The 24,906-nt window shown below is 37.0% G+C and overlaps 2 protein-coding genes across 5 annotated transcripts; both read left to right on the top strand.

Annotated features, from left to right (window-relative positions):
- Positions 1 to 115: 115 nt before the first annotated feature.
- On the top strand, positions 116 to 6,478 carry LOC137107674 (APC membrane recruitment protein 1-like). Its single transcript, XM_067491489.1, has 2 exons — positions 116 to 1,223; positions 2,038 to 6,478. Exon 2 carries the CDS (start codon positions 2,135 to 2,137, stop codon positions 5,180 to 5,182), a length of 3,048 nt encoding a protein of 1,015 aa, XP_067347590.1. The 5' UTR covers positions 116 to 1,223; positions 2,038 to 2,134; the 3' UTR covers positions 5,183 to 6,478.
- Positions 6,479 to 7,272: 794 nt separating this feature from the next.
- zc3h12b (zinc finger CCCH-type containing 12B) lies at positions 7,273 to 22,149 on the top strand. Of its 4 annotated transcripts, none has more exons than XM_067491492.1 (6): positions 7,273 to 7,429; positions 11,524 to 12,311; positions 12,465 to 12,604; positions 12,815 to 13,049; positions 13,984 to 14,090; positions 14,201 to 22,149. In XM_067491492.1, exons 2-6 carry the CDS (start codon positions 11,686 to 11,688, stop codon positions 15,616 to 15,618), a joined length of 2,526 nt encoding a protein of 841 aa, XP_067347593.1. In that variant the 5' UTR covers positions 7,273 to 7,429; positions 11,524 to 11,685; the 3' UTR covers positions 15,619 to 22,149. The 4 variants fall into 4 exon arrangements, with proteins under 4 accessions (XP_067347593.1, XP_067347595.1, XP_067347592.1 ...); XM_067491494.1 differs by having other exon boundaries at positions 7,333 to 7,461; XM_067491491.1 differs by having other exon boundaries at positions 7,334 to 7,962.
- Positions 22,150 to 24,906: the final 2,757 nt, after the last annotated feature.

The following is a 24,906-nucleotide window of genomic DNA, read 5'->3' as shown; positions in this document are numbered from 1 at the left end:
TATATCAGCCACAAAAATAGCCCAAGCTTTCCATCTGTCCTATAAACTCCCTTGATCATCACCCCCCACCTTCAGGTCTGGTAGTTTGAGTTTCCTTAAAACCATTTCCTAACAAACCACACAGAGTTCTGCAAGTGTCTGAAACTACTGTATGCCTGTGTGCAGTATTCCTGTGTTACTGGAATAGTATCATGTTAAACATTCAAAGCTTTGACAACACAAATCATTTGCTTCAAAATTAAGAGTCCAAGATCAGCAGCATGATAAGTGAAAGATCTAAATATCTAAAGATTTAAGTGACCTACATTATTTACAAATTTACAACATTAATTTGTGTAGCTAACACATGCTAATTTAATTGAACATAAAAAGAACAATTTATTGTTGTTTGTTTATAGATTTGTGGATGAAATTAAGAATTTTTAAATAACATTTTGACGACTGTAGTAGTAGTAGTAAATTGCTAAGAAAGGGTTTTTGATTAAATATGTATTTTTTTAAATAAAAAAACAGATTAATACAACATATTTTTTCTTTAAAGTCCAAGTATTAAACATAATAAATAAAAAAATGGGGTCCGGTCTTATGGAAGGATACAAAAATTTTCTAAAAGCAAATAAAGAATGACGCGTCTACTACTGCTACTACTACTACTATAATAATAATAATAATAATATCGATACTAATATCATGTTTTTTGTTGTTATTATTATTATGTTGTAAAACAGCCGTTACACACGTGTTGCGTCACTAGCATGCGCCGAGAGTAGAGTCGAAAGGAGATTTGGGAAAATTACCTGAGAAGTCGGAGAGGAAATCATCAGCCAGCGTTTTAACGCTGGGGCTTTTGTGACCATCTTAAGTGAAATCGGCACGCGTGGCTAATGATAAACCAAACACCTCATTAATCAAATGCCTGTTAATGACGTATTTATTATAATGCGTATTTTAACACAACACTTGTTCTAACGTGCTTTAACGTTACCCGTCGTTAGCAAGTGTTTGACTCAATTTACAGCAAGAAATGCTGCACACACTGGTGAATGGGGTTAACGTTATTAGCATTGTAGCTAACTAACGGGAGCTGGAGGCAAATTAAAAACTGCTGCGGATTTTGAGTCGTTAAAGGCAAGTTATTGTTACCGTTCCCAGGAACCATACATTTCCTCTTCAGCTCGACAAAGCAACGCTAGCTTCATGGTGCCATGTTTCAGCTGTAGTTGGTAAGTTTGTTTACTTTACGATACAGTTAGCTAACCTGGCATCATTTGGTTGTGCTAATGAACGTTTAGTCCATTAGCGATTGTTTGTTACTTGGATTCAACTAACATCTGAGTACCACAACACTGTTACACAAAATTAATTCACATCTTTAAGAGTCATAGATCTAAATTCTGAAAGATCTATGCAATGAACATTTGGGAAAAAAAACAAGACATTGTGCAAAAGACTGAAATGAATATATAAGATATGTGTTATAAGAAAATAAAGAAAATATGCATTATGGATTGCAGTCTGTGTTGTGTTCGATTCAAGTAAAATCATTTCAAGCCAATAAATTTAAAGCCAGATACATTTTAAGTATCTAAAAGGGAGGAGAAGCACAAACCTTAACCCACACATAGCCCACAATGCTGAAACTAGCATTAATTGTCACAGAGAGAAAACTAGAGTCCCGTATAGATCCAAGGTGACACTGAGAGTATATTTACTAAAGTGGAGTAAAAATATACTTTCTATGTATGTGGGTAAGTTTAGTTGATCAAAATGTGACTTGCTATAGTAGGCTAGACTAATACTGTACATAGGTAAAGATAATAAAACAAAACTTACATCAGTAAAATGTACTCCTTAATTCTCCAACAGCATTTTTACATCAGATGCCACCAGTAGGTAGCCAAAGTAAAATAGGCGGATGGCCAAAGAGAAACAAAATGCCACCCTCTAATGGACATAAGGTTAAAATGCTTCATATTGGTGTGGCTAGTGTTAAAATTTAATTAAACATTGATTTTGATCTCATCTCTCTTAATCCAGGGTACATCAGATGGAGGACACATTTGCTGCAATCCTTTCCTGAGTTGGAAAATCCAGCTATGTCATTTGCTGCACAGCTTTTCTAAATTTGGTAGCTATGGCTTCTCACAAAGCCGAGGATCTCCCAGATGAAGCTAAGGAGTCAGGTTCAGTCTCTGAAAAGCTTTCCAGATGTGGCCCCGATGACATCAAGGAAGAGCTTCAATCGGATATGATGAATGTGACAGTGAAATCTCAAAAATCTGGAAAGTTTAGGAGGACTGCCCTGACATTTTTTGGAGTTCGTAAAAGTATCTGTATTTTACCAAGTTTATTTGGAGGAAGGAGTAAAAATCTGAACAAATGGTCTACTAAAAAAGGAATCACTAAAAGCAGAACACACGATGGGCTTAGTAAGGTGGGTCAAGATGATGGTCCAAAAAGTTGGTACACCTCAACTGGAGATTTTGAGTACCACAGCCAGAGTGTCCCTGCAGAGCCCCACAGTACCTGTCACAATGAATGTATTCATCCCACTGCTGACCAGAAATCATTGACACTAGGCCGGCAGAAAAGGGGGTTAAGGAGTCTCTTTAGTAGTTTTAAGCATCATAGAAACCATAGAAATGTTGGATTGGATAAAACTGAAATGGTTGCAGTTTCCTCTCCTCACTGCAAGAAAGAGATGCCTGTTGTAAAGGACAACACAAACCAGTATGTCACAGAGTGCCTGGGATCGGAACTGGATGTGCCTGATTTAGCAGATGTTATGTATGATATTTCCGTTGGTCCTGAATGTAGTGATGCTGATGTTAAGGTATTAGAAGAGAGTGTAGGGCACGAAAGCTTAACGTCTGAGCTTGATGAACAGACGTGTGATGATCAAATAGAAGAGGTTAATTTAATGGCTGTAGTTTCCTGTGCATATAAAGAGATTTCTAGAGGACACAGCGAACCTTGTCTTAAACTTCAGACAACGTCAGAGCCTCCATTAAAGCCTGAGACACCTGTGGGCTCATCAGATCAGCTAAACCAGATTTTTGGGGATGTAGCATCACTAAAAAGTTTTGATTCACTCACTGGCTGTGGGGACATTATTGCAGATCAAGAAGATGACAGCATCACAGAGAGCACAGTTTCTGGAGAGAGGAGCAGAAACGGAGGGAAAAGGGCCTCTTGTTATCTGACTTATCAGGGTGGCGGTGAAGAAATGGCGTCACCAGAGGATTTGGATGAAGAGTGCCTTCATGATTTCTGGGGAAATAATGCTTCAGAAGAAATCTGCTGTAGTTGCAATCAAGACCACACTGATTTGACTGCTGACTTGACAAATACTCACAATATGGACATGCTGAACAGTAACAGTGTGCAGCAAGTTAGTGGCATGGATACTTCAATTGCTGATGTGTTAACTCCTCAAAGTGAGCATCAAGAATCAGTTCCAAATAGCGATGAGGGATACTATGATTCAACCACTCCAGGGCCAGAAGAATGTCAAGAAAAAACTGACAGGCTAAGAGCAAACAGGTTACCCAGGGACAGTTACAGCGGTGATGCCCTCTATGAACTTTTTGCACCTGATGAGAGTCTCATCAGTCCACACTACGAAAACAAATCAAAACTCCCTGGGTCGAAACAGTGTGAGTATCTTAGTCAGCCAGTAGATGTGTCAGATTCTGCTTTTGTTCCAGAACTGAATCGCTTACAAATAAATAACGAACTATATCAAGTTCACAATATTTTAGAAATGCCAAGCGCATGTTGTGAAACTTCAGAGTTGGCACAAAGTGCGGTTAGTCGTCAGGAAATCAGCATGAATAAAAAATGTAATTTGAATGCAAAACCTCAAGCATCAGTCACCAAGAGTAATACAGAACTGAATATGCTTTCTTCCACTGAAAACAGAGCAAAATCTATAAATACCGACTGTGAGGAAAGGCGTAGCAGTCTATCATTTGGAAGCACATCTGACCCAGATTTTGAAACATTTTGTGAACCCAAAGAGCAGCATCTTGAAGAAAACGAGCTCATGGCTTTACCTTACAGAAATATCAATTCTCAGTCCCCAGAGGGTAATAATGATTTGGATGATGGGCAAGCTGTGTGTTTCTCACAAGCACTTGAAGACTACACCAAACACTCTCAGATGCTGGGTAACTTGCACAACAGTGTAAATGATTTATCAACAAACTCTGCCTTCACTCCAAATATGGAGGCCTTACCTACTATTGTCACATTTGATGTTGTGGATATGCATAATGAGGGTGAATATGATGAGCAGATTCACATGGAACTGGAGGAGGACATTTCATCGCCTTATCAGGAGTTTGAAGAAAGCTACCTACAAAAAGATGCATTTGCTGAATGTGACTATCAAATTTTAGACCTATATGAACATAACCTCATCAGTAATACATGGGCTGTTGCTAGTCTCCCACGGCACCTTGGCCTCACAAGAGTCAGCCAGTCCATTCCTAGTCCTTTGTCTCTAGACAGGAGAAGTAGATCTCTAGACAGAGAAAGCCTTGAGTTGGAGATGTCTGACACATACAGAGAGAACAGAGCTGCTGTCATTTCTTGTCCTCAAACTAAAAGAGACTCTTCACCTCATTACCAAAAGAATGTCCTTGTGTCTGCATCCTGGCAAACAAGGTCAGAAATGGCTTTAGGCCTTCCCTTGACAGATGGGGAAAGCACTGAAAAAGTACAGCGCCTCAGTCAAACCCAAGTTAAACCCAAAATGTCTTGTGCTTCATCCAGCAATGATTTTCAAAATGCTAAAAAGCATCTCTGCTCTAATGTGTCTGAGATGGCGTCCAGTGACTTAATGTCACAAAACATAGATCATTACAAAAGACAGTGTCTCCCTCCTTTGCAGTCAGATGCTTGTTCACCTCGTGGCACCTTTGTTTATTCTGTAACAATGGAGGATGTATCAAACGATATTGATCATGATGTTTTTTGTAAAGCTGCCACTAATTCGCCATCCTATAATCAGTTTGGTAAAAGCAGATCGGTGGCTAGTAGGGAAGGAATATCTCACTGTGGAAGTCCTGTGAACACAGTTATGTCAAAAGATGAAATAGTAGTCTTCAATGAAAAAAAGAACAACCAGGGAAGTCACATGCAGTGTAGCCTGCAACAAACTACCAGAGGCAACCTTTAATTGAAAGTCTTTCTAACATACATTAGATAATTATCACGAGTTCTTTTATGTTACATCCAAAGGATGCTTAACTTTTGAAATTCACAACTGACTCGTTCAAAAAGTTGCAGACTGAGAAAAATTTGACAAGAATAAAAAATTTTAAATGTTCTCAAATGTGGACTTTTTCCATCAAGCTGTGTCAAATGCAACACTGTTTTATACAATGGAAGTTGATTGAAGGTGTTCGAAGGAATCATTGTTGGAAATGCTTATAGGGTTGTCTCATTAAGCTGTTGTATTTTACTGGAATATTTTATAGTTCATATGTAGCCTCAGAATTGAAATATCAATATGAAATGCACACTTTGTTTCATGGTTTATAAGCTTGAATTCCAAGTCTTGTTTACTTTGCAAATTTCCTTGAAACACAGGTATGCTTATGCTTTAAGTGCCAGCTTATACTTATGTTTACTGCTTCTTCACAGCATGTTTCTGCTCTAGTAGGGTTTATGTTTACCTGTTTTTATGGTTTACATACTGGTAATTTTAGGCTAGACTGGGGCATCAGCAAGAGAGGAATGTGCCAAAGGGAAGAAGAATAGTTTAATCTACATGTCTGATAGCTTCATGTGATGTATTGGAAATGCTTTAAGCCATTATTTAATTTTACTTCATATAACTGTTAGTTCTATTCATACAGAGCAGAAAAAAGCAACTGTAGTGAATGTACAAATCAGCTGATAGTTCTTATAATTTCATTTACATACTGCAACTACACTACAATTTTTTACCTACAGTTACTATGTGTATGAAGTCGTTACATAACATGTTCAATAAACAACAAGAATAAGATGTTAATAAAATAAGAGAGGAGAAAAACAGATCATCTGTCTCAAACAAACTATTTGCTGATGGGCCAATTTGTTGTAACTGTAGCTGCTGTTTATATGTGGCTTCATTCTCTGGCTGTGCAGTTTCAAGTGCAAAAATCCCATTACTGCAATCTTGTGAAATGAAAAAGTAGTTTGATTTTGTTTTGAATTGAAATCTTATGTCAAAAGAGAAACTGGTATTTTCACCTATCATTTTGTGAATTTATTTGTCAGAAGTTAGATTGGCAGATGATGTAGTTTTTTTTATAGTGTAATATTTTACAAATGTCAAAGAATTTGTATTTATATTCTCAGCTATTTGTAAACTGTAACATTTTTATTTGTTTTTTTTTTCTTAGGCTGGTAATATTGTTTCATTAGATTTTCTTTTTGTTATTTTGAAATTTTCTTTTATTGTTTTAAAGTTACATTGCACCACGAATTCTCTTAAAAATCTGTTACTGGTTTGTCAGAATAGAACACTGCCTTACACTAAAATAAACATGACAAGACATCACACTTTCCCATATTAAGTTTCTTTCACTTGTTCCTGTTCAGGCATGAACACCTAAACTTTAGTATTCTGTTGTAGTGCTGATACATAGGCAAACTAACACTTCTTATGTTTTAGAGTATGAAGTTCATGTGTATATAAGCTAGTATAAATTCAAATCCTGGACTGTCTTGTTGGAGTTGACAGAGACTTTCCTCACAACAAGACACGGTTTAGAAATGATTAACAATTGTCTTATGTATGCATGTATACCACATGCATTTGTAATTAGAAACATTCATGACATTTGTGGCCTGTAAGATTAGGTCACTGTTGTCAAAGTGAATTAATCTTTTAGGTATGGAACAAGCCACACTGGGGTGAAATCCTTTCTCATTACAAAATACATATTTAAAAATTAAGGTTTAAAATAATATGTGCATCCTGCTTTGTGGAATTAAAACAGTAAATTACTATCAGTCCTCTAAACCAGCCCCCAGTCACGCAACGCTTAAAACTACTGAAAACAACGAGGTGAATCTGACGAAGACGACTTATCTCAATTATTAACACATAGAATTTACACCCCGATTTAATAAAAAACTATCTTAAGCATTTCAGTATTTATCTTTGACAAGTCTGTCTCTTGTGGTTTGCAAGGTTCTGGTTAACGTGCCTCAGAGATATGAGATAGTGACAGTTGTCACAAATCACAAAGTAGTGCTGATGAAGTAGCTGGGGGTAAAATACAATAAAAAAGCTTGTGTTCTGACCCCGGTTTTTCATCTCAGCTGAGGTTACTTGTTTCCCTCGCGTTATCTGGCAACCCTGACCAAACTGCGACAGCGCCAATGGCAGCAAAACATAACTGTAACAGACAAGGAGGATGACAGCAACAAGGTGAACTGAGGCACTGGATGAAGTGAACGATGGTAGTGATTTACGTGAAGATTATGGAGAGACTCGTGTTGTGCTGCTGTGGTTTCACCTCCGTCTGAAATATTAAACCGTCGTCAACTTCATCTTAAGTTACTGTAGTATTCCGGCAAAAATGTTAGCACACGCTCAGCAGCTATAGCTAACTAACGATAGCATCCTGACGTTTAATTTAGCCCAAGTTAAGTATATTCCATGTATGCTAGCTAACTGGTTAGCTTTGTTAACGTTATCGTTAACTAATGCTAAATTGAGACCGTGGTTTCCTGACAAGCTTAGTGATTAGCATTAGCTTGAAATGACAGTTATCTAATTGCTATCTAGCCAATTATCACCACCGTATATTTAAGCAGGCCGGTTGGTTTATGTAGTTGAAATCTTGACTCTCCAGCTGTAACGTTAGCATGTGCTAACCGTAACTCGGGGCCTAAGGGTGTCAAAGCAGCTATCTAATCAAATTCATTCACAAAGCTGAAGTCGTATGCAGTAGCTAACAGGTAATGTTATTGTCGTAACGTAATCCGTTAAATAATGGAAGTGTGAAGTTTCTTGCACTGCCACATTGTTTAACCGTCCTCCATTTCATCCCTCTTAATTAATGTGCTATGCACTTTAGTTTTTATATTGACAGCCAGTTGGCAAGTGAATGCAATAATGTACTCCAATTAAGTTTGCTAATTCAGACGTTCAGGAGGGTTCGCTTGGTGGTTGGGATCGGCAAAGTAAAGGTAAAACTATCTTTATACCAGAATACATTTCAGTTTTTGCCTACTAATTGATACTCTTTGCTAAAGAGAGATATTGTTTGATTTTAACTTTTTGATGAGTAGCAGTTTTCATTTGGTAAGTGTGTAAAGAAAAATTCTCATTAAATATGAACATTGCACTGACAGGGAAAAAACATTTAAACTGGTTAACTTAAAGGTGAAATCAGTGCAAAGTTGGGCCATACTGTAAGGCAGCATACCACTTATACTGTACATAAAATAGACATAACCTATTTTTATGTTGGTTACAACAATCCAGATTTCCTTTTCAGACTTGTTTCCCCCCCTTTTCTTTGGTGGTTGTGGTGGGGGTCTGTTTGTCTAAGATGTAAAGAGTAATCACTTTGGCATCCTGAATTTATAAATACAAATTAAAAGATTTGCCAATGATTCTGAAAGGATTAGTGATGGCTGTCCTAAACCAAGCACACACTAAATGTGTAGGACTACTTACTTATCAGTCAGACAACTGCATTTCTATTTTGAAGTGTTTGCTTGACACTAGAACATACTATATACTGTTGTCATATGATTTTTCTGTCACTGTTCTCATATTTCTATGTGTAATAGAACTAGTGAGAAAAATCTCCAAAACAAGTGAATGATTATCAGCCAGCTTTCAGTTTTTCCATAGCAGAAATGTCACACATTGATTATGAGATTAGGTTTGTCATAATTTGGTCAAATTAAATGAAATGGTTAATTGCCCAAGATGAGTTTACTATAGCTATCCTCAGCAAAGATAACAAGTTATTTCTAGGTTGTCCTATTTGTCATAGAATTGTCTTTCAATGGCTTGGAAGTTCAGAACACACTGATCAAGAGCATCTACGATTTGGTGTTTTGAATTGATAAGACTTTTTCAAGGTCGTTCTTAAACATGCTGAAAGTCTTTTTCTTTATGCACAGTACTGGTTGTGCTGATGGTATTTTATATTTTGTGTTCACATTGCAGACTAGCAAAGGACATATGATGATCAACCTTTTACTGTAGCATAATAACCAGTGATGTTGGATGCACAGTGATAGTTACATGCAGTACTATCAACTGCTAGATCATATTTGCACGCCATGGTGGTAACTTTCAAATAGTCAAATTTCAATTCCAGACACCAAACTACTCAAGCAATAAGTGTAAGAATAACTGATGAAGGGCAGTGTTTATCCCTGCTCAATACTGAATACTATGTAGGGTCAGCAATGTAAAGGATGTCTTCAGAGACTTGCTTCACTTGTTGCTATGAAACAGAACTACACAAGCCTGTGCATTTGAAGAGATAGTCTGTAGGCTGAGGCCTAAGCCTGTGAATCTGGAGGTGGAAGGGAAAGAACTAGAGGACCTCTGCTCCCTTAATCATGTATTGATGATGTGGCCATAAAATGTCTTAAATGACTGTGAGCTATGTGAGTTTTGGAACCATCTGTCACTACTCGAAGAAGTTCCACAATCGTGCCTTAACATCCCCCCTTTAAGATAAGTATTTTAAATGTGGAAAACTTTTCATGTTTTCCATCCTTTAAATACTGGGTGTCACCAGTAGTGACGTCCTGTGTATGTGCCTTTTTTGCCATGTTTTTGACCTCAAACTTTCTGCCAACTTAATTGTCTCCCATAAATATTTTGGCGGTGAGATATTTGACATTTAATTCAATAAACCAACATAGAAATGTGGACTGCATTGGTCAACATTTGTTTAATAAACAGGAGTACAGATAGTTTTTTTTCCCAAATGGTCAGCACAGATAACTGAAATGTACAATTTTTTTACTAAAAATATGCTGCATCAAGAGTTTTAGTGTAGAGGTGTATTGTAGCTGTAAATGTTCTGCATTTACTGGCTGAAGAGAGATGATGAGCTGTGTTTGTGTTAGTCGTGACTGGTAAAAAGGAGTTAGCTGATGACAAGGCTGTGTTGCTAAGCAACACACACCATTGGCTGCGCCTCTTGAAGCTGGCTGTATTCTAGTCTCTGCAAGACTGGGGGAAAGTGTAGTCTAATGTTTCAGTTCAAATACACCTGCTATTAATATTATTTTAGTTGGGATTATCCTTGTGTGCTGTAAATACATGTACAGTTGGAGCTGATGACAGTGTTTTATACTGCAGCTTTAATACTGCAGGCTCTTCTGAAGTCCTGCTGTGCTTTACAATAAAACGCCTTTGTTCCCTAAGGAATCCTCAATTCAGATTGTCTGTCAGAGGGCTGGAGGCGCAGGGATACACTGTTCAGCCCACACTTTGTCTCAGGTTATGTTAACTCATGCAGTCACCACGTGTTTGTCTGGCTTCAGTGTAGTTGGTGAGACCCGTAAGGCTTTTTTTTTTTTTTTGCTCATAGAGCAGAGGTTCTGCAGTATAGTACATTAAGATCTTCTGTGGAAGAAGGTAGCTTTTTATTTTATAACCAATATACCTGAAACAAGGTCAGGTGGATCTACAATATATCTTGTCTATTTCTTATAGCACATGTAAGCAGGAGCAAATGAATTACCATATTTTTTTATTTTATTGTGAATAAATACAATCATGAATTTTAACATCCGCAACATAAAAAGGTATGTTAAATTCTTTAGTTATATGCTCTTTTCTGTGACATATTTCTATGAAGTTTGAGGAAATTGTCATGCAATTAATAATATTTAGAATTGTTGGTGCTATTTCCATGCAACTTCAGTAAATATTTACTCTTTTACAGCTTTACAGCTTTCTCGTTGCATATCAACAGCCTGCAGAAAAACAAATTTATACATGCTGTCTTGCCGTAGATATTTTGCTAGTTTGCATGTGTAGTCGGTTACATCCTAGGGGGTGGACAGACAAAAGGTTTAGCTGTCAGTCTTGGCAGACATGACAGTCAATGTATTCAAGCAACTTAACATAAAATGCATACCAACCAAACGAACCACAAAAAGAGAAAATATACATGCAGTATGTCCAATTTTCCTCCACAGCTGTAGTTGTTTTTGGTAACTTGTTTTTTTGGGGTTTTTTTTGGGTGGGACCTAATGTTTTCCATTGTGTTGAATAATTGTTTGCTTGAACTAGGTAACAATGTTTCAAACAGGATTGTATTTGTCTACCACAAGGAGGTGGAGAGTGCAGAAATTAGACATTTAGATGCAGTAAAAGGTGGCTGTAATAGCTTTTCCTGGTTAACTTGCATTTTAATATAATAAATACAATATTGTGAAAAATGTTTGAGACTATTAAAGTTGGTCAAATTAAGTGAAAGTTTTCCACATATCAACTCATACTTCTTGTTGTGTTTTTGTTTTTGTTTGTTTTTTCAGGATTACGTAGCTCTATTTTTCCCTACTCATAAGGGAGACTGTGTTACTTTGGCCCTGCATATATAGCCTGTAGTGCTCTAGTCCAGCACTGATTATGATTCCCTGGTTGTGGTGGAGGTGAGGAAACATGGGGTGGAAATCTGAGGTGTCAAGACAAACCTGATGACAGCATGGTCCTTGGTGGAGAAGCTCAAAATGGAAAAACGCCCATGCAGGGAGGAGAACATTGACTCAAGTGAGGCCAGACATGCCACTGATGAGGATGGAAGCAGCTCGGAGAGTGAGTCGGAAGAGCAGCAGCTCCAGAGAGTTCAAGTAAACAGCAGTAGCTGTAAGAAGAGGGAACCCCTGGCTGTCACAAAACCCCATCGACAGCTTTGTCGCTCTCCATGCCTTGACCGTCCTAGTTTTTCCCAGAGCAGCACTGTGCAAGATTTCCGTGAGGATGAGTCCAGCACGGGACCAGGGATCAAGCCTTTTAGTGATAAGGAATACCAGACTAAAATGGAATTTGCATTGAAGTTGGGCTATTCAGGAGATCAGGTGGAGACGGTGCTCAGCAAGTTAGGGGCTGCTGCTTTAATTAATGATGTTCTTGCTGAGTTAGTAAGGCTTGGAAACAAAGTGGAACCTGAAAATCAACCTTGCAGCAGCACGTCTACATTAATATCATGGTCCCCTTGTGTTAAAGAGACTGTTAGTCCAGAAGTGTCAGTGGAAGAGGAATCCGTGGATACCTTTGATAACCTCAGACCCATAGTCATTGATGGCTCAAATGTGGCGATGAGGTAAAACCCTAACGAATAAATTACTTTGTAATTGATATATGCTTCACATAAGATGGACTTACAGATACAGAATGTTTTGTTACATTGTCCTCTAAAGGATGTTTATTTTATGAAGTTCAATTTGACCTAAAGCGTTATTGTTTTGTTTACTAGCCATGGAAACAAAGAGGTATTCTCTTGTCGTGGCATCCAGCTTGCTGTTGAATGGTTTCGGGAGAAAGGACACAAAGACATCACTGTGTTTGTCCCAGCCTGGAGAAAAGAACAGTCGAGACCTGATGCCCTCATCACAGGTAATACAGCTATTTGTAAGGCAATTGCTGTACTTAGTAGCTGGTAAGTTTTATATGAATAAATGTGTATAATACACACTGATGGTAGAGTAATATCAGTCTGTGCTGGGACATTCTTTAGCATATATTCAGTGATAAAAAAATGTGTGTTTTTACATGGGTATAAAGTAATGTTATTGATGTAAAAACTTTACTAAAACTTCCCTTCAGATCAAGAAATATTACGCAAGTTGGAAAAAGAGAAGATTCTGGTTTTCACCCCCTCTCGACGAGTTCAAGGCAGGAGGGTGGTGTGCTATGATGATCGCTTCATAGTGAAGCTGGCTTATGATTCTGATGGAATTATTGTGTCAAATGACAACTACAGGGACTTGCAAAATGAGAAGCCGGAGTGGAAAAAGTTTATAGAAGAGCGTCTTCTGATGTACTCATTTGTCAATGACAAGTAAGAAACATATTGCCTTATATCCAGTTATGCTTAATGGCCATGGGTTTGGAGGATAAGGGTTGGATTGCTTTACATATTATAAAAATATTATAATAAAGTTAGTTAGTAGTATTTATTCAAAACATTTCAGGGCATTTTTTAAAATATACCTTGTTCCGTAAATTGAATCAAACTCTGCTCTATTTTTTCCGTGATGCAGTTTGTTTTGGATAGACTGATCACAGAAATCCCACTTTTGCGAAGACCAAAACAACCCGCCGAGACCCTTTACTAGATGTGGTCTCGGTCCATTCCCAAGCAAATTCTGAAGTGGTTAGTTTGTGGCAAGCATGTGGCCCAGCCCAAACAAGCTGATTTATATTCAATGACTTGTTCACAGCAATTTTTCTTTAAAAAGTGTGAAGTGCTATTTTATGTTCAAAATCTTTTTAAAAGAGCATACATCATTATGCTGGCAGAGTTTTGCTCAGTACATTGCCCAGATAATTACTGTGGTTATGAGCAAATGCCAATTGGGCAGCTGTTCCATGTTTCATAGTAATTTTTCACTCATAGGAACAAAACAGTGTCTTTGTTTTTTCTGTGTTTACCATCTTGTTCTTCTCCTAGATCCATTTAAGCTGAGAGCAGACAAGACCATTCTCATGTGATTTGTACTGATCATTCTAATGTGCTTGGGTTTTTCTGGGTGAAGCCAACCAAGGGGAAAATGGATTAAGTTTACAAGCTTGTGTATTGATTAGGACCAGATGAAATGAACTTTGGGTTTGAAAATGTCTGTGGGTTAATTAGTCATTATATTATGTTTATTTTTTTTGCTATGTTGAAAATATTTAAAGTTGATATTAATTATGTGTTCTGACACAGCCTGGAATAATTAATTTCACATTTAATATTGCCATAAAAATTTTTAATAACTATCTTTTAATAGGTTTATGCCACCGGATGATCCATTGGGAAGACATGGTCCAAGCTTAGAAAATTTCCTTCGTAAGCGTCCTGTTGTTCCTGAGCACAAAAAACAACCCTGCCCTTATGGTAAGACAATATTTGTGTAATGCTCAATTTTTGTTCATGTACTTACATTTATCAACATTTACTCTACTACTTACATTTTTCTAACTTCCTTTACTCTTTCTTTAAACAAGGCAAAAAATGCACATATGGACATAAGTGCAAGTACTATCATCCAGAACGTGTCAACCAGCCACAACGTTCTGTGGCTGATGAACTACGGGCCTTTGCAAAATTATCTGCAGTAAAGACTATGAGTGAGGGGGCTTTAGCAAAATGCGGTACTGGCCCAGCAACTGCAAAGGGGGACAGCAACTCTGAGGCCAAACGTGTTGCACCCAAACGACAGTCTGACCCGAGTATTCGTTCAGTGGCCTGTGAACCTCCAGAGGCACTGTCTGTTATTAGGAAGTCTGAGACAAATTCAGTGCCTTCCCTTGTGTCTGCTCTCAGTGTCCCCACCATGCAACCTGCGAAGAGCCATGCAGCTGGGGCCTTGAACACACGATCAGCCAGCAGCCCAGTGCCAGGTTCTTTGCAGTTTGCACACAGTTCTCTGGAGCACATGTCCAGCGTACAATACCCTCCTATTTTAGTTACTAATAGTCATGGCGCCTCTGTTACATACAGTGAACAGTTCCCAAAGTACGACTCAGTTAGCGACCATGGGTATTATTCGCTGCACAGTGATTTTTCTAACATGAGCATGAGCAGCATGCATAATGTTGAAAGCATGGAGCACGAGCATGGCGTTTATCAGAGAAATCCCAGCCACTGCCCGGAATCCTGCCTCAGCCATTCTAACAGCGACTCATTCTCTTCTTATGGGGATCTGTACCCAAGCTCTGTAGACAGTAGCTTAGAGGAGAGTATGAAGGTGCAGCAGCAGTCTCCTGCTCAGGGTAGAATGCAAACTTTCTCCCATGGGTTTCGCCATGAAGCGCTATCTAGAGTACAGAGTTATGGACCAGAAGAGCCCAAGCAGATCCCACGTAAGCAGCCTGGATCTCATCTAGCACCACATATACAGCATGCTGCAGTGGAAGCGAGGTCCAGCTGCCCTGGAGACTATCCCCTTACTCAGAATGTCCTTCCACCTCTGTCATCACAGCCCACACGGTCTCTTGGTATGACTAGAATGGACAGCATATCAGATTCAAGGCTATACGATAGCAACCCAATGAGACAGAGGCGACCCCCACTGTGTCGTGAGCAGCATGCAAGCTGGGACCCTCTGCCATGTGGTAATGAGTCCTATGGATATTATTCATATCCACTGAGTAACAGCTTGATGCCATGTTGCGAGCGGGTGATGGTCCGCAGCATGCCCGACAAAATGGAACAAATCTGGAACTCACCATGGGAGACACCATCTGCAGCTGAACACCAAGAGCGGTATGTCATCCCAGAGCATCAGTATCAAACATATCGGAACCTGTGTAACATCTTTCCTGCTTATGTAGTCCACTCAGTAATGGAGAAGAACCCACATTTGACAGATCCACAACAACTTGCTGCTGTCATTGTTACAAAACTGAGGTCATGCCACTGAGCAGCTAATTATATGAAACAGTCAAAAGATTGAGTTAGATTGAAAAGATAGGCACAGTGTTGCTGTATGTGCAACATTCGCCCTCAGGAGTAATTTTTTTAAATATCTGGTGGGAAATCTAGCTGCCAGATTTTACGTAACTAACATGACAGAAGTAATTAGCCTTTTAAGTGGTATGGCATTTAAGCTTTTAAATTGTTTTTATATGAAGTGTGATGCAGTTGATAAAAGGTAACACCTGGGTTTATAACACATTCACACAACCTGAGCAGAACCTACATAGTAACTTTGTACCTATGATCAACTGGACCATAACATGATTTGTTATTTTAAATTTTAAAATATGCGGAATAACCTAACATTTGGCAGGACAAATGTCATTGATGAATAAATGTCTTTTTATTATGCTATTTTTCAAGTCTGTTCTTATTCCATAATGGTACTTTTTCTAATAAAATTAAATTGACACTTTTTCTGTCATTTTATATGACAGCAGTCAATGTACTCAAACCTTTCAGCTAACCAATAGTGACTCTGCTTATCTTGCCTGATAAATTTAACAACTGTTTTTTGGCCTGTTAGATCTTGCTAAAGGAACAATATCAAAGTCATGCTGAATAAACTATCTTGCTGCCCTTTTAAATAAATGCAATAAACACAGAAGCTAACATTTAATGTCATTTATGCAGCTTAACCAGGGTGTGCCTAGATTGCTCAATAGCAAGGATGTAAACTTGATTATTTAGCACCAAAGGGAAGAGAAAATAGGTGAATTCCAAAATCCAACCCAGCGCAATGTACTGGATGGGTGTGGTTTCTATTACCAGACCAGCACAGATAAATGAAGTGAATGTAGTGTTAATGGTAGAAGCTCTTTATTGGATAGTAATACCTCTGTAGTCTTTTGTTTCTTGGTTAGAAAGGTAGCGATAGCAGTCTTGTGAAGGTTCCCCCTTAAATAGTAAAGATATTTTTTATTACTCTGGCTCTTGCAGCCTCGAGTATAATACATTACAATACACAGGTTAAATTTGGTAGCAGTTTTTGAGCTTGTTAACTTGAGGTTGGCTGAAAGGTGAGATGGGATTGACAACACAAATGTTTTTAAATATAATTAAAGTGAGTGACTTAATAAATTGTTGGTTCATTTATATATTTTACAGTTTACCAAGCAAATAAATGTGCATAATTATATGCACATGTTTTATATTGTATCTGTTGTGGCAATGATCTGCTGATTGCTTTTTTTTTGTTTGTTTGTTTTTTTCTTTGTTTATTCTGGGTAGTTTCACTTGGGAACTCCCTCTCTTGTGCATTCATACGCTGATCACACAAGGGTTCCTCGGTGGAGAGGAAGGCCTAGTTGTTCCAAATAGATTCAAGTTCAGGGATTGAACCAGCAACCTTCCAGTCACAAGCTTGCTTCTCTAACCATTAGCCTGTAGCTGTCATATATCAATAATAACTCAGATTAACAAATACTTCAGCATTAATTATTTAGTTTTGAAAGATCCTGTTCAGGTCCTGTGAATGTGTTATTAAAGGCATCTAAAGTGTTGCTGGTGCGGTGAAACTATAACCTTGCTTAGGTCTGCCTCTGCTGTAAATATCTCTTGTGACTTTTTGTGCATTTATTTTAAGAATAAGTAAGTGGGAGGTAGGTACATACCTCACAGCATGACTATGACATTTAATGGCCTTATATCTGAATGACCTCACGCTTTAGTCATTGTCTGATTGATTTCAATGAAAGTCTCAGTCATTGAAGCCTCCTGTAGTTTCAAATGTAAAGCACTATCTCAGTATCTAAAGAGATATATTTTCTCAGCCTCACTTAACAAAGCTACTATTTTGGTAGAATTTGACAGTGCACAAAGCAAGCCAAAAAAGATATTTGACTTGTATACATGTGCACATATTTATGTACATATATTCACACAAAAGCCATTATTTCAAAGTCATTTATAAGCTGCTAAATAATGCCAAAAAAGAATTTATATAGTGTTAGTATTCTACATAACTTCACATTTTGGTTCACAAGATCAATTGGGATTTTGGGACAAGTTAACTGTGTTTGGATAACTTCCTATAGTGTCCTGTACAGTTACCGCTGCGTCCAGGATTTCCCCATTTATATCTTTGTCAACTATGTTGTGCTTAATCAAGGCATCGTTGTTTCAAACAGTAGCTCTAATGGACACCTTCAAGTTGTCAGTGGAGAGGTTTGTTTTGAGCACGTTAGTTTTGTTTTCAAGACTATTTTTACATGCACTTAAGTAGTCTGCTGATTTCCAGCTTTTGTTGCTGATCTAATTCCCTTACTAATTTTCCAAAGACTTCATTAAAAATATTTGCTAATTAAAATATTGCATACACTTGAAAAATGGCAAGCGCCACCTCCTTAAACCGTAGAGGGGAGATATTACCTTTCCTATAAAACTGCATGTAAACGGATGTTTTCAACTTATTTAGATGAGTCACCTGAATTCTGACAGTTAAGTGGTTTCTTATGTGCATGTAAAGGTAGTAAAACTTTTGAGAAATAATTTCAAAAGGCTTTGATGTAGATGGAGAGAAGATTTAGAAACTTACCTTTAGAGATGGAAAGCTGCATAAGACTGAACATTTACCTGATTTGTCAGATAAAATTATAGGAATCTGGTTGTCAGCTTTGGTAGTGAAGTAAATATTCAACTCATTTTTTGCTGTCTTGTACAGTATGATGTTTCAATAATTTTATAAAAAATGAAGTGGATGCTAGAAAGCATGTTGAAGATGAAATTTACTGTATAGCTTTTTATGGGAGGCTGAATTGCTCATATACAGATGTACAGTAAACTTAAATGCAACCAGTCTCCTAGGATCATGGAAGGGTTAAGCTGTGCCTTGGAGCACATTGCTCTCAGGATGCTTTCAGTTTTCTAATTTTAAATCATTTCCTGCCAATAAAACGGTGGTTGCTGGCAAATCTCTATTCTTACCTATTAGTGATATATGTTGTGAAAATCCTACATGTAACAACATGTAGTACCCTAAAGTAAGGTATTTAACGTTGAAATGTGAAGATGACATTGCAAAACGTTGTACTATTTTGTGTATATTCTCATTATGCACCTTGAGATAGAGAAAACTGGCCTAATTGGGTGGCTTTACATGATGCAACTTTTGCAATTTTTGGTGTACATAAGGACGCCAAGCTCCAATGCAGCAAAAGACAAAAAAGGGTGTTGTGTGTGACAGTTGTTAAGCCAACAACCCTATTATTTACCGTCAGTTTGGTGTATTGTGAAATATCTAAGATCCCCAGCATCATTAGGCTCAAACTATAGGTTATTCACAATAAATATTAATATTAAATGGGCCACAGTATTATCAGTTTTGCTAAGCACATTGATCTTCTCCAAATTAACAAATTAAGTCCCTCGATTTTAATGATCCCTGGCTTTTTTTAAATCTATTCCCACCCTTCGTACATAGTGTCGTGTGAAACATTCAGTCTGCGATGGCAGAAAGGCTGTAACATGTAAGGGTAACCCTAAGAGCAAGATCCCAGTGTGTGCATTTAAAGGGAAATGCCACTGATTTGTGGGATTTGGGTTTGGGACTCCTCCTTGACTGAACTTAACAAGTTACAGTAGAGTATTACAAGCTAAATCTCAAATTTCAGTTGAAGACCTGGTTGTTAATAAAAGAAATAAAGAGAAAGTTTATTGTTGTCACATTTTACCATCTTAAGAGATAATTAAAAAACAAATAACAAAAAGCTCAAACACAAAATCCAGAAAATTGGGCTTTTGTTTGTATTAAATGATTAGATTATGTTTTGATGCGATCACAAACTTTAAAACAATTTTAACCCGAGTGGTATTTCTCTTTAACAGGGCGGATTATGTGTGTCTCATTGGTGGTGCTTCAAAAATATATATTTCTTTATAATGTTTAGGTACAACGGTGGTATATGTACAGACATAAAGGAAAAAAAAACATTTGAATGTGTTTTTGCCCAAATGAATTTTGGGCTTTGCTGACTTTGTTTTTTCATGAAAAAAGACAAGGCCACTTTAGGCCAGTTGTCTGTTCATGAGAAGGTGAAATAAACTGCCTAAATGTTTCTTCATGTGAAACAATCAGATTGCAAGGCTGCTGTCAAGGTTGTTTCTAGCATTTCGCTAAAAGTTTGCGTGCCATCCCTTTTTCCTTAGGATAATTGATTAGTCATTTATATAAAAACAAAAACTTGTTATATCATTGATGATAAAACATAATTTTAGCTGTTAATTGAGAAACCAAATAGTGATGATAGTGAGATGCTTTTTTTATTACCTGAGCATTGAAATAGTCAATTGCCCTGATGAACATAGTGTTAGTTGTGTTAAGGAATAAATAACTGTATTGTAGGCCACAACACAAATTTATCAAAATGAAAACAGTCATGATTGATTGTAAGTTGTTATTTTTCTTTTAGCTATCAGCTAGTGGCTATATAAATGTCAATCTGATAAAAATTGTTATTGTTCCTTGAACCAAATAACTTTGTTTTCATAAATACGGTTTAATTTTAGGCACTTCTAAATAAAATGCTTGTGGATAATGTGGGCCCATAATGGTGAAAATGCATTAGTACTAGCTGGTTATAAAAAATTTGATTTGGAAATTTCTTTCCATAAGAACAAAAAGGGAAGACAAATTTAAAAAAGTTTCAAAAACGTATTTCTGCCTGTTTCTAAGACTACTGGTAACTGACCATGTCTTCACTGGGCCATAGACTACTTCGAAGCCAAAAATAAAGTCATCTCACAACAAAAAAATTTACCAATCTGGTATTTTACTGCTTTACAAAAAAACTTCCCCACCCTCCATTTGTAAGTGCCGCAAACAACTAAGCCACAAATGTCTAGAATTGACTTTTGCTTGTTGATACAAATTGTATCTATACCTTGAATGTAACAAAATATGAAATGTATAATATGAAAATAGTTTTATTTAAATAAAGGGGAAAAAAATCAATGCCATAATGTTTGTGACACCGTGTGTCACTGGGAGTAGCCCATTGGTATGTACTAATTCTTACTGGGTACAGTAGTTAATTTACAGGGACATTTATGCGCTACCTAGAAGTGCACAGATACCCTGTGTACAGCAGTAAGCATCATGTCCTTTCTGTACATAATCACGTGTGTGTGTGTGTACATATAGAACGCGATCTGTAAATGTAAGAGTAACAATTACTTCAGTTGTTCAAATACTTAGGTAATTTCTGTGTTGTAACCGTGCACCATGATTAAGTGCATCTATTTCTTCTGAAATGATATGTCTGCTTTATGCTATTTTAATGGGAATTTAAATATTTTTAAATATATTTTGCCTAATAAAATATGCCAAAGTTATTCTTGGGTGGCTTTGTCAAATATAATTAGTTGTGATTCAACACATGGGTTGTCATGCAATGAATTCTATATGTCAGAGGACTAACTCATGTTTTCAACTTGCGAAGAGTAACAACACCAAACACAAATCTGTGTCTAGCCTGGCAATTAAATGGTTAAAATATGGAATCTGTTGTCATTGGCTGATCTCTGGGTGCCAAATGATGTCACCCCATGTGTCCAAGATGATCAACAGGAAGCAAATGATAGCTTCAATAGCACTTACTCAGATTTGTGTGTGATGTAAAATATGCTTTTATCAGATACAGATCCTCTGAAAATTGGAATTTATTTAAATGATTATAGTTTATTTAATGATGATCCCTGTATGTTGACAAAAGCAAGGTGTGTTGATTTGTGGTTTCTTTTACTAATGAAATATTCAGTAATTGTAATTTAACAATTTTGGTATCTGATGCCAAGTTGCATTACACTAGCCCTGTTTTCAAGATGTTAAGACTGATATTGTTGATGTATTAAGTTAGTTCAGAATCCGTTGTTAATGGCTCAGATCAAGACCAAAGTGATTTTTGATGTGTACACATTATGTAACTGTTTTAGTAAATGGTTCAAACACACATATGAGCAAACTGTTATGGTCAAATAATTGAGAATCCCTTGATTTATTTTTTATTAGTTTCTATTTTTATTTTTATTTAATTTTTCTTTGCAGCTTGTAGTACAGCTTGTACTACCGTAATTCAAACACTGAATTGCTGGTGGACAAAATGCTGTGACAAGAGGCACGCACATTTAAACACTGACTGTACAATTATAAAATATAATACTCAGGTTAAATCACAAACATTTTAAATCACACACCTTGGTTGTTTTCTAATATAGAAAAATGCAATGGTCAACTTTCTTAAGTAGTGTAGGTCTCCTGTTTAAGTAGACCATTGTATCTGCAGTGTAAAAAGGGAAATATAAAGTTTTTTGTGTTGTGATGATCTGCAGTATTGTAATCCACACTGACTGGAACGCATTGCTTTTATAGACCAAAATATACAAAAATAGACTATTTGGGTCTGTGGGCTCAAACAAAATGTAAGTCTTATTGACAAAATGTGTTTCTCTCCATGAATAAAGGAAAATTCTGTTCAAACTGTGTATTGTTTATTTGTAGACCTGATAAAATAAAATGAGAAACTTTGGATATTGTAAAATACAAAATTTCTCACTGTGCAGCTGTAGTTGATTTCCTGGGCTTCAATCCCTTTTCTGTATCCGCTATTTACAAAATACAGTATTACATATTTTAGATACCTCTGAGCAAAAAGGGCAAATCCAGTTTCTTTGTCAGTGATACTGAATAACATGACGTCATCTCCATGAGAGGTGAGACAGTACACTGCCTTGCAAAAGTATTCATAACCCTTGAAAATTTCCACATTTTGCCATGTTACAACCACAAATGTAAATCTTTTTTACAGGGATTGTATGTGATAGCCCAACACAAAGTGGAACCTAAATGTGAAGTGAAAGGAAAATGATAAATTGTTTTCAAAATCTTTTACAAATAAATATCTGATAAATGTGGCGTGAATTGTATTCAGCCCCCCTGAGTCAATACTTTGTAGAACCACCTTTTGCTACAATTACAGCGGCATGTCTTTTGGGGTATTACTACCGGTTTTGCAAATATAGAGTGATATTTTTCGGATCATTGTTTAAGTCGGTGTGTTCTGGGTGATGTGCAGTGTTAGGTTTCAGCCACAAATAGAGTTTTGCATTTAGCCCAAAAAGATCAATTTTGGCCTCATCTGACCAGAGCATCTTCTTCCACATTTGCTGTGGCCCCCAGATGGCTTGTGGGGACTTCTTATGGCTTTCTTTCAACAATGGCTTTCTTCTTGCTACTCTTCCATAAAGGCCGGATTTGTGGTGTGCATGACTAATATTTGTCCTGTAGACAGATTCTCCCACCTGAGCTGTGGATCTCTGCAGCTCCTCTAGAGTTACGGAGGGCTGAGCTGCAAAGCCATCTTGACTTAAAGGTAAGCCAAAGTAAAATGAAAGTAGCTTTGTTACCTTTAATTTTGGTTGATTTAGAGGCTCTGTGTTATAATACATTCATTTTTTTTTCAAATAATCATACCAAACTTGGATAGATCTTGCAAAGATAGACATGAACAATGCAATGTTACTTTATGTTACTTAACTCCAATCCTGTGTACTGCATGTACTGTAGCTGTTGCTGTTGTTCAAGAACTAAGACAGCACATGCACACTATCTGGTGGTTAAACAGTGAAATAGCTCGGGGAAACTGTTATTGAGACACACACAGGCATTTTAAAAAAGTTTGATGATTTCATGCTCCATTATTTATCAAAGTGAAATCTGCTGCTGCATATCACTAACATATTTACCACTCTTTTAGACAACATTAAAACATTCAAAGATATGTTGAACTAAGACAAATGTATCTGCTAAACAGATGCTTTTTGCTGTATTTTCATACTTTGCTGACAAGTACAGTGTCATAAAGAGGGATACGTTCATGATTATGTCTCTTAGCATCAGCTTCAACTGTAACCTAACCCACCAATGTCTTCCAATAGACATAACTGTCTTCATTTTGAAATAAAGAATTTACCTCAGATTCTGAACCCCCACCTTTCTCAGTATGACAGGAAACATAACACCGAATTCTAGTTGTACGTCCAAGTTTAAATAATCAGGTTTAAGCTTATATACAAGTTATCATTATATACTGCAACAAAACAGCATAAATTAATATTTCAATATTTAATAATTAAATATTTAATCCCAGTGTATTTTTATAAACATCCCAGAGATATTATGTAACCCGTCCCAATAACCATGATATTTGGATAACTGCAAATGTATTGTAGCTTAAATTAATTTGACAGCAAGCAGCACACTCAGTAAATTAAGCCCATGGGAGGTCCTCGTCGCCTGGGAGTGTATGGATGAGTCAACATGTGGGGTGATGTCCCTGTGTTGTGCTCTCTGGGAATATTAAAGGACCAGCTTATCTCCAGGGACTCCAAATCAGTCACTTTTAGTTCATTGAACATTTAGGTTGGCGTTGGTTGCCACATACTGTATAGTAATAATAGCCATAGTCATATAAAACCCATATATTTGTGGTATTTGTTAAAATGTGAAAAAATGTTGGACAGACTCAGTCAACTTAACTGAAGAGATCCTTTTGTGACTTAGATGTGTCTGCTTTGGAAACTTAAAAGCATGGGCGTAATTTCTGCTGAGGCTGGTTGGTTGGTCATGTCTTCAGTTCAAAATGTTCATTTGATTCATTACCTAATAAGAAACCTCAAATAGGAAAAGCTGGGATTTGAATTTGAAAATGTTATGAAGCTCATCTGAGCTGCATTGCGAGCTCTCAGAGGGTGTATGAGGCCACTACCAAGGAAATTAATGGTAACTAGTGGTCTGTTAATATTGGGATATTAACATTGTTACAGAAAGGATGATAACCAGTTTTCAAAATATTAAATAAATAGTGTTCTTCCCATTTCTGAAGCCAAGCTAAACGTGGGATGTACAGATGACCAGGTTCTCTTTCACACAATAGTTTTCGTTTGATCGTATAACCCAATCTACCCAAGTGAAAGTGTGATTCAGTGACCTCTGTCTCCCTGAAGGAACTTGATGTCATTTGTAAACCCTCTGGTTCATTAGGCTGAAGAGGCCGAAAACACTATATTTCTAAATAGATTACTTTCTATTAGTTTAGTCTGTGAAATTGCCTATTAGGTTCAATGAAACTGAATTATTATTTCCTGTCATAAAAATGGTGCATATTGGTATAAAACGTAGACTTTTGGTGATTTAGTGGTTAACGTCTAAGTTAAGCCGCAGATGTTGCACTTCCTT

The sequence above is a fragment of the Channa argus genome, chromosome 22, assembly GCF_033026475.1.
Source record: "Channa argus isolate prfri chromosome 22, Channa argus male v1.0, whole genome shotgun sequence".
NCBI classification, from domain to species: Eukaryota; Metazoa; Chordata; class Actinopteri; order Anabantiformes; family Channidae; genus Channa; species Channa argus.
Note: the sequence above shows the minus strand (reverse complement) of the source record. Positions and strands in the feature narration are given on the sequence as shown.

Bases quoted from the DNA above. Each gene is read 5' to 3' on its own strand.
- LOC137107674 (XM_067491489.1), top strand. From the start codon at position 2,135: ATGGCTTCTCACAAAGCCGAGGATCTCCCAGATGAAGCTAAGGAGTCA.
- zc3h12b (XM_067491492.1), top strand. From the start codon at position 11,686: ATGACAGCATGGTCCTTGGTGGAGAAGCTCAAAATGGAAAAACGCCCA. The intron at 12,312-12,464 runs GTAAAACCCTAA...TTTGTTTACTAG, and splicing joins GGCTCAAATGTGGCGATGAG to CCATGGAAACAAAGAGGTAT. The intron at 13,050-13,983 runs GTAAGAAACATA...ATCTTTTAATAG, and splicing joins TACTCATTTGTCAATGACAA to GTTTATGCCACCGGATGATC.